General features: G+C 39.4%; 1 protein-coding gene across 1 annotated transcript; it reads right to left on the bottom strand.

Moving 5' to 3' along the window:
• Positions 1–234: 234 nt before the first annotated feature.
• Positions 235–8,799, bottom strand: mrps11 (mitochondrial ribosomal protein S11). The gene is made up of 6 exons (XM_018739302.2): positions 8,607–8,799; positions 8,241–8,333; positions 6,577–6,675; positions 6,356–6,485; positions 3,837–3,902; positions 235–3,092 (listed from the first exon to the last, which is right to left on the bottom strand). Exons 1-6 carry the CDS (start codon positions 8,693–8,695, stop codon positions 2,985–2,987), a joined length of 585 nt encoding a protein of 194 aa, XP_018594818.1. The 5' UTR covers positions 8,696–8,799; the 3' UTR covers positions 235–2,984.
• Between the last annotated feature and the right edge of the window lie 1,374 nt (positions 8,800–10,173).

Genomic DNA, 10,173 nt, shown 5'->3' on the forward strand with positions numbered 1-10,173 from the left:
CTCATATTGTGGTTAACATTGTTGAATGTGGAGATTTGTTGAGCAATACAACTACTTTACTTACCAAAAAAAAAAAAAAAAAAAAATCAGGAAATTCATGTGATACCTCTCAAGAGAAAAATATACTGAGTGTATGTCACTTTGGAGAAAAGCTAAATGAATAAATGAAAGTGTAAAATTATCAAAACTTATTTCAAAAGTGCATTTTTAAAAAAAAAAAAAAAAAATCTGGGGAAGGAAAAGATTTATCAGACTAAAATAAGAGAAAACGATGATGCTTGGAAAGAAATCCAAGAACTCCTGGGCAATACAAGTAGAAGAATGTAGCAGCAGTTTTGTGGCTGACATGTTTTTTTTTTTTTAAAAAGAAAAAGGAAACCAGAGCAAAATTATAGAATAATGAGAAATGCAAAAGAGCAGTGCAATTATTAAAAGGAACATAAAATTTAAATGTAAAAAGGTGTTAAGCTTCTCGAGTAGCTCACTCTGGCTAAAAAAAAAAAAAAGAAAAAGCATCTTATTTGCATTTCAGACACAGTACTTCAGTTTCCAAATCTACATTTTCTCCAGTTTATACCACTGGACTGAAGCCATTCAGGTCAGTCACCTTGAGGGTTCAACAGTGCTGCATCTCCATGGACTCAAACGTAGTATCTTGTGGTCACAAGTCTGACTGCTCGAACACATCACATGCCTCCAGGAGAAATAGGCCTTTGAGGACGAAAATAAAATGTCTTTATGCTAGAGGCAGAACGCAGGCCTAGCACCTTCTGTGCCCCAGTGATTGTTTATCTTTATTAATTCAAGTAAGATGGGAAGGATGGGGGGTGTAAACATTTGTGTGTTTTCTGAAAGCCAGAGCAGGACTCATATCTGGTGTTTAGTTTGACACCAAAAATGGACAGGCATGGAGATGAACATTGAGTAAGGAATGCATCATCTCAAGGTATCAGAGCACCACCTGTCCTCTGCCCTGGTTCAGGAACATGATGTATATGGAGATCTTACAGTTCTATTTAAACCACTGAAAGCAAAATCAAAATGAATTTGCTTGTTAATTCAACAAAGTGCTTAAATGCTCTCAAAAAAACGAAGACCTGCATTTACACAGACACACACTCTTTCACTCTAGCAGCAAAATATCTTCCCCCAAACTGTTTGGAATGTCAACCTTTTCTGGTATCCACCACATGGTAGTTAAAACTTTAGCAAATACACTTTTTCGCTAACATTAAACCAAAACGTTAACTATAAGCATCTTGACTTCAGCCATTAAGTTTTATCTAGCTGAGATCTTCATCTAAAGCAAATCACAATATTAGGCTATAAACTTTAAAATGATCGATCCATTTATACAGAAGGACATACTTAGTGGGACATCTCAGTGGTTTACATAGTGGTTAATGCAGATAACTTGTAATCTAAAGGTTTCTGGTTCATATTACTTATCCAGAAATTCTACAATAAATAATCACCTGTTGTATAAAGGAACAAGTCACTCAATGCACAACTACAACATTTAAGTTACATTAGAAGGATGTGTAAGCAAAGTAAGGGTTAATAGTAATAATAAAGTACCTAGCTCAAGGGCAATACAACAGGAACAAGAAACCAGGGACCTTCAAATTGCAACAACTTGAAGCACCACAGTATCTGCTAATTTTATTCTGCAATGTATATCCTAAGGGATAAGGGCTAGATTTTTATGAGTAAATGCACAATACTTGATGTTTCAGAAGAGACAAGTTCTGGGCTACAACTCTCCTCACACTTCTAAGAGCTTTGAAAAGGAGTTAAACGGGTTCAATCAAGACGGGAACTTGAAATCATGTAGTTGAACCCTCCAGGACTGTGAGTTTAAGAGCTTTGTCCTAGACTAATACAAATTATAGAGTCCAACTAACGTCATTTTTAAATTAACATTTGATTGCCATTCATTCAATGAAGAGCTAAATCAAGGTTAATTAATGAGAAGGTCAGTTTGAACAAAAATCACGATACTCAGGGGGAGGCCACAATCAGAACCGAAAACCCCTGCCCTTGAAAGCAGAGCGGTTTTAGAACCCTTATCAACATGATACGCACCCATGCCCTACACTGGCTGGAAGTTCCATGGATTTTCATAGCCATGAGGATGGCAAGTTAATACCTTGCTTCTGCAGGTAAATCTCACAGAGTGACGCATTCAGCAAACTGTTAGCACCCTTACAGAGGGATAGCATTATTTAGAGATGCACAGCATAATTGAGCTCTGGATCAAAACTTGGCCCTTGTGAAATATAACTGAATAACTCCGTCTTAACTTCGTGATGAACTACCAACTTACAAGTCAGGAAATAGCCAAAAAATGTTGCAGAAAGGCATCACTTCCTACAATGAAACATCACTTTGTAACCCTTGTTGAAAAAAGCTAAGACATGGAAAAAAAAGACCACAGAAATGAGGACTGAAGAAAATGTCTTAAAACTAAGTATAGGCATCCAATGGGTGTTGTCTCACTACAAACACTTTCAGTGCACAGCACCACCTGTGTACTTTATGTTCTGAAAAACAAGGGAGCCGTGAGTCATGAGAGTAGTTAATAGCTCACATTTGTATATTTTTATAAAAAAAAAAAAATTCTACACGACTTCACTGACACATGTTTTGGTCCACTGAGTCCTTGGGTGCCCATCATGATTCACTGACCAGGAGCGGAGTGAAACTAGTGCATTCATGGCCAAGTTATACATACTCACAACCCCAAATTAGAGGTAGAATCTTACTATTCAAAAATAGCACTGGTTCCATTTTTATAACGAATAGCAATTTTCAAAATGTACCAATCACCCACCCCCCCACCAAAATTACGCTAATGTATTACCAAGCAAAAGAAAAGCTTTTATTTCCAGATGCTGACAGAAAAGATTTAATAATAGCAATGACAGTTTATTTGCTGTGACTAATGGACAGACTGTGCTGTCCTTGGGGTACGTGTATTGTCCTCACATCCTACGCGCCTTACGAGGCCGGCACCCATTGTGGGGCACTGGGGTGTTGTCTGTGATGGACACGATGTCCAGACCGCCCATGGTCAATCCCCTTATGGCAGACTGAAAGGGGAAAGGAGGGGGAAAAGTATCAATACCCAAAAGTGACATCCTTCATAAATGAGACCAAAACCGTTTCCCAAAAAAACAACAAAGAGAAGCACTGCACACTGGTAATGCTAATAGTTCACTTGGATTCATTACAGTGTGGCCAGGTTTGGACAAATAATTTGTTAATGTTTAGGTCTTAGTTGGGGTGATTCCATACTTTCTTTCCATTCATGTTTTATCAATTTTTGTGTGATTAAGAGTTTTTTTTTGTGGATCTGACATAGAATGAATACAGCAGAGTGTCAGGTTATGCAGAGATCAATAGGTTGAAAGACTAGTGTTAGTGGGTTGTGGAAAGATACTACATAGTAAGGGCATTTTTGAGTCAAGACAATAGAATGTTACTGGACGAGAACCCTGTAGTTGAGGACTGTTTTTAGGTGACTGGAAAAAACTAATAACATTGTTTATATTTAATAACTCACACCAATATATGTATAACATATAAATTAAGATTATGTAAATAAACATCTTCAGAAAGCATGAACAAAGTCTATAAAATAATCTATGATAGCATGCAAACAAATACAAATTAACAACTAAAGTGAAACAGCAAACTCATTGAAATCACACATTCTGGATGAGGCAGTCACAGAGAAACAAGTTGAGGATATGTTCAGCATAGAAAGACGACGTGGCCTCCAGATGTTGTGCCCTAATTCAAGGTTTTGGGAGTCTGAATGGCAAAGTACTCACCGCACGGCCTTGGCCAAGACCCTTCAGTACCACTCGTACATATGTCACACCTTTCCCCTGTGCCTTCTGGAAAAGGAGAAACACATAACATTAGTTCACCTGTGCAGTTTTAAAGGCTGTTGGAATAATATGGATATTTGTTATTCTAAACAAAAAACAGAAATGTAAATTTCCCTCCAAGTGTGATAATAAAAGTTCAGATCAAATAAATCCATTAAATCAAATCTACCAGTCACTAAATGGACAAGAAAAAAGATTTCACTTTTGACTTTCCAAAATAATCCTTAAAGTATAAAACTTAATTATTAAAAGTGAAAAGCAAAAGAAACAAATACTAAAACACTATGGAATGGATTTAAAAAGAAAATCCTTAGTCTATTCCCAGTTTTTGCAACATATGTTTCGCAGTGAACATACAACAAATTATATGGTGATATATTATGAAAAACTCAGGATAAAGCAAATGTCAAACCATCACATACAGCACATTACATCACATTCACATTACATATAAAACTAAGTACAATTAAGACAGACAAGTTGCTACATGAATGAATAAATAATTTAATATATATAAAAATCACTAATCACTGACATACTTTATGATGATAACGTGACAATGAAATGGCCAGTTAGCAGAGGGGAAAAAGTGTTTAAGTGATTTAAATAAATTTATGCTGCAATACACAAAGACTTGGACAAAATGGACGTGTCCAATGTAATTTGTATTATATTAGTACACATTCTGAGACAGAAGAGAAATTATTTTACATGAAAAGCTTTAGTACAACCTTATAATAGCAAGTTAAGTACAGAGCAAGCGAACATGCAGCTATTACACTGTATGGCTGCGTGCCGTGAGGAAACGCAGACATGGGGAGCGGACCCACTGGGTCACAATCACACTAATTTTATGAGAGGGACGGAAGGAGTAATCTGGACAAATTATGACCTGTACGGATGTGAGGAATATTCCGGCTCCATACACCTGCTTGTGATGCTCAAACTGAAAGAATGTGCCGTGCCCTATATGGCCCAAACAAGACTGTAGCAATAATCATCTCTCTGACCCCATTCTAAATATATAAATGTAAATGCCCCTAGGGGGGTGCGGAAGCATGGTGGCGCAGTGGGTTTGGCCGGGTCCTGTTCTCTGGTGGGCGTGGGGTTCGAGTCCCGCTTGGGGTGCCTTGCAACAGACTGGCGTCCTGTCCTGGGTGTGTCCCCTCCCCCTGCAGCCCGGCACCGTGTTGCCGGGTTAGGCTCCGGCTCGCTGCGACCCCGCTTGGGACAAGCAGTTTCGGTCAGTGTGTGCGCAAATGTTCCTTTGTGACTTTCCCTCCAAAACTTTTGTTTTGACCCTTAGTAGCAGGAGGTTACTATAGTTGCACAACAAGATGTTAGGTGATGCTATTCAAAACATACACGGTTGTCTCAGTTAATCAAGATTCTTGTCATAAGTACACAACACTGTACAGCAGAAAACACACTGGCTGAGCTGCAGGGGCTCAGAAAAAGAATGGAAACATTAAATAGCTCCATTATTCAAACATATGGTAGTGCTGCCACCTTCTGGAGGAAATGTTATTAAGGAAATAATGTCATTTGACTGGTGAGTTTAATTTGCTTAAAAAATGGAATTAAAAGACTAAAGTGGTACAGCTGTAATCGAATGATACTTTGTATGATGAATCTGTTCTAATTTATTTGACAGGATATTGATTTTTCCAAACTGAAGGTCCTATAAAAATGGATTTTATTGCCTTTTTCTATTTAAGAAATACCTTTATTGTGAGTATAATCATGACTTAAATGTTACAGTTTTAACCCTTTTGACATGTCTCTTAATGGAACCATCAGTACTGCACATACTATTCAAGATGAAAATCTATTTATGTATGAAGAAACAAGGCTGGGCAGGCATTTCTAAGAATTATGACAGTATACTCTGCATAATAAGAATAAGAAGATAGCATAGTACTGGAACAGTTGGAGCAATCACAAATGCAGAGAAAGGATTTCAACGACAAGAAAAATGATCCCTTGTCAAATCTACAGGAAAACACTTACAGAAGTAATCCGCTGGCTGTTTAATATCTTACTGACATCATGTATGAAAAGAAAAAACACTTAATTTCACCAGCCTCCATTTTAACAGGGGCAGGAGAGAGAGAATCTGATTAAATAATTCTGATTATAATAACAACCACACATGCCATTCTGCTGAAGTAAAAAGACAGAAACACAGGTTTGTAACAGAACAGTTTTTAAATTTACCCTCGTTACACTCTTATTTACATCTTTCACCCAAATTCAGTTATTAATTTCACATTTCTGTACCGTTGTACATCATCTGAACCTCTACAACATCCTCCCTTGGTCCAGCAGTCAAAGAATTCTGAAAGGTCCAGCCTTTAACTGGATCCCCCTCCCCAGTACCATGCAGCGTTTACGAATAAACGGCAGTCCAATACACTAGTTAGCATTCTGGTTTAACTTTATGTGTGTGATTCTCTCACCGCTGCAGCTGATATTGCAGCTGTCTGAGCTGCAATGGGGGTTGATTTCTTAGCATTCTTAAACCCTTCAGTTCCACAAGATGTCCGCACAAGAGGATTGCCGCTATGGTCAGTCACCTGGATGTGTGTACTGAAAAAGATAAAGAAACAGGAATTAAACACACTCTGTATTTATTGGTATGAAATCCAGTTCTAAGGAAATCACAACGGAAAGGCCTTACTTGTTGTATGTTGCTTTAACGTGGGCAATTGGAAGTTCCTCATATTTCTTTCCTCCCCATCGCAAGGAGCTTTCTTGGCCAGGAAAGGGAGGATAGAAACTGTGCAGCACAGATAAACACATTACAGTGAATGCAGTGCTTCCTGTGTGCTCCTGCACCATGTCATGATGCCAGTACTGTGACTCTCAGTGGCAACAAATAAAAGCATGTATTTTGAATAAAGAACAGTTTTATCACAAAATCCCTATTTTCCAAAAGGGGGGTGTTTATTAGAGGTCATATGGTAGTGAAATCGATCATCACTTGTCTCCCTACAAAGTTAATGCAAATGCCACAAGTACATCGGGTATCACCCTCTAGCATCCTGAGTGAAAATGTGCTTGAGAATGTTGCCGAGGGTAGTCCTGGCCTTACTGGGTGTGAAATTTCGGACTCTGAATCTGACCACTTGCATGCGACAGACGTCGGATTACGACAGTCCCGGACATTAATAAACCAGTGGATTATCTTCGTTGTTTAGTGTGTAAATGTGTTAATATAGTTTAACAGTTGTCAGTGTTTTTCACGGAAGTTTGATGTGTTCACATAGTTATTAATGTGTTTGTGGATTGTTTCATGTTACGGACTACAGAATAGAATGGGATTTAAAACCTGGTACCGGTAAGTTTTATTTCTTTTCCATTCTTTTCTGATTACTCAAAAAAAATATACCGGGTATTTTCAAAAAGGGGTGAGGGCATTAAATAGGGATTTTACGGTACGTGCTTGCTGACAAAGATGGTCAAACCAAAAACCCTTTTGCTCTACTTTCTGCCCCATGAACCAGGCATATACTCTCCCCAACAGGCGCTCACCCCCTTACAGTGCACGACAGTCCCCTTTGCGGTTGCACAACTATTTCACATTTCCCACAATTCCCATTATTTACGACTACATTTACATTTATTTATTTAGCAGACGCTTTTCTACAGGCGGTCCCCGAGTTGCGATGGTCCGACTTATGATTTTTCGACTTTATGATACTGCCCTAGCGATAAACATTCAGCAGAAATCGTATTTTGAATTTAGATTTTTTTTTTCCCAGGCAAGCGAGATGCGGCACGATACTGGGCAGCATCCGCATCTCCCAGTCTGCCACACGGCCGGTAGTGTATACAACCAATACCCTATAGTAGTGTTCTATGTTGCCAGCATTTTTTTGGATACACCCCCGCTCCGTATCTATGTTGCATTTTGTGCATCCACATCTACGAAACATCCAACTGTCTCTCCTGCTACTGGTGAGAAGAGGAGGAAGGCAATTACTCTTGAGGAGAAACTCAAGATACCTACCCAGCACGAAGGCGGCGAGCCCCGTGGCCATCACACGTATGCTAGGCTATGATGTTCGGTAGGTTAGGTGCATCGGATACATTTTCGACTTACAACGCATTTATTGCAAGTAACCCCGTCGTAAGTCGAGAGACTCGCTGTATTTACAATAAACATCAGTATTCCCGCTCCGGTGGTGCCCCTCCATGGCATAGCGCGGGTGCTTACAATGCTACACTTTTAAATAAAGGTACGTTCTGTGTGTTGTGTTGCATTTATTTATTTATTTAGTTAATTAAAAGTCTATTTTTTGTATGGCAGTTGTTGGGCGCGAAGGACTGCCTGCTCCTCACCTGAAGGCCTCGGTGTCCGCGGAGTCATCGCTCTGCGGCGCCCCCTGCAGACTGACTGGAGCAGAGCTCTCCGTGTGGCTCAGGGCTGCGTTTCTACAAATCCGAACAAACACAGCAAAGTAGCGACACACGACACGGCACCCCAGCAGCGCTCTGTCAAACCATTCACTAAGTTACTATCACATTGGAACAGCACGTGAACTTCCACTCCTTCACCGCACACATTATTAAAAGTGTAAATTCAACACAAACTTCGCTGCGGCATATCATACACAGAGCGCATAACTAGCTGCTGTTCTTAAATCAATGAATGGACCGAAAACAGGCAGATTCACGACTAGCATCAACTTCGCAAACGGAACTTACAGTGGACGAATCGCTGTGTTCAGCGGATCCGCACGTGTATGGCAAACACCCCTGGCTAAAGTGGACAATCTACTGAATAATTTATACATAACTAGTTCACAAATGTCCCCTTCCACGGTTATTTACTGAGAAAAATTGGTAGTAAATGACATTATATGAACCGATGCGCATCCATGACCACGAGCAGTGTGAAGGTTAGGGAATGGTCCACATCCCTACACTTAGGGGAACAACATATTATACAGTCATTTAAATGAGTAGTCTGACGGTATCTAGAGAAATAGTGTATAATTAGTCAAATTGTATCATATATTCAGAATGTAAATTATGGGTCATCTCGCGTTGCATACAACTATTTATTTTGTAGTAAATAAGTAGTACTCCCCTTTGTTTTCTTACAATATAGTGTGCCATATCCGCTTCCGGGGAGGATTGTGGGTAGAACTGTAGTTCATGACTGTGACTTCCCTGTTGCTAAGAAGAGCATTTCGTGAAATTGAATCAGTGTATTCACTAAATTGTTTTTTTAGAGATTCATTGCAAAATTTTTGGTCTCAAAGCCTAAACGAGACATTTACAATTCCTACCTGATCTGAGACTATAGAGTCTATTTCTATAGTCTCAGATCAGGTAAGAATTGTAAGAGTTGAAGAACTCTAAGAGTTGTTTAGTCATTTTAAACTGGTCTTTAAAATGAATGAACAAATTAATGAATGAATGAACTTTAATAATCTCTGAGGGAAATACACTTTAAAAATTAACAAGTTAGCAACTGAATTTAGGAACCGAATAAAGAGACAAACACATTGAAATGCAGGTGTGGCAGTAGTGGACTGAAGTGAGGTGGTGCAGGGCCAGACAGAGTGGACTAACTTTCAGCCTGGGAGTTAAGGTGCCACAGACCAGCCCTTACTAGCACTGAATAACGAAACGCTATAATTAATGTAGCTGTCATGCCACCACACACAAACCAAATAGGCTATTCTATGTATCATATGAGACAATGATGCTTCTAAAACAAATTACACACACAAACATGTTGTCTGAACCGCTTGTCCCATTCGGGGTTGCGGGGAGCCGGAGCCTAACGCGGCAACACAGGGCGTAAGGCTGGAGGGGGAGGGGACACACACACCCAAGGCGGGACGTCAGTCTGTCGCAAGGCACCCCCAGCGGGACCTGAACCCCAGACCCACCGAACAGCAGGACCCAGTCAAATCCACTGCGCCACCGTGCCCCCCAAAAACAAATTAGCTCCAGTAAAAAAAAAAAAAAGAACTACTCATTATAAGCTATTTTAAATTCTAGAAACAATAATGTGAAATTACACATAGATTCTTAGCCCACAGTATTATCCTCTTAGGAAAATCTTGACAAATAAAGCATTTTCCACACTAAAACATTAGCTCCTACAGTAGGGCATTGGTCTCTATCACTTGGTTATGTCATCATTTTCCAAGGGCATAAGAATCTCTTTTTCTGTTGAAAATGTGCATGTATGTTTCTAAGTGCTCCTGGGTGTGAGGTCCATATTCTGTTCTTCATAGAGCTGAGTCAAAAATTAGTC

This window comes from Scleropages formosus, chromosome 7, assembly GCF_900964775.1.
Source record: "Scleropages formosus chromosome 7, fSclFor1.1, whole genome shotgun sequence".
NCBI classification, from domain to species: Eukaryota; Metazoa; Chordata; class Actinopteri; order Osteoglossiformes; family Osteoglossidae; genus Scleropages; species Scleropages formosus.

What these genes read in the sequence shown, in the direction of transcription:
- mrps11 (XM_018739302.2), bottom strand. Translation starts at nt 8,695, where the DNA reads ATGTATAAATTATTCAGTAGATTGTCCACTTTAGCCAGGGGTGTTTGC. An exon ending in GCGGACACCGAGGCCTTCAG is followed by an intron (nt 6,676 to 8,240) that starts GTGAGGAGCAGG and finishes TGTGCTGCACAG; the next exon opens with TTTCTATCCTCCCTTTCCTG. An exon ending in GTTAAAGCAACATACAACAA is followed by an intron (nt 6,486 to 6,576) that starts GTAAGGCCTTTC and finishes TATCTTTTTCAG; the next exon opens with TACACACATCCAGGTGACTG.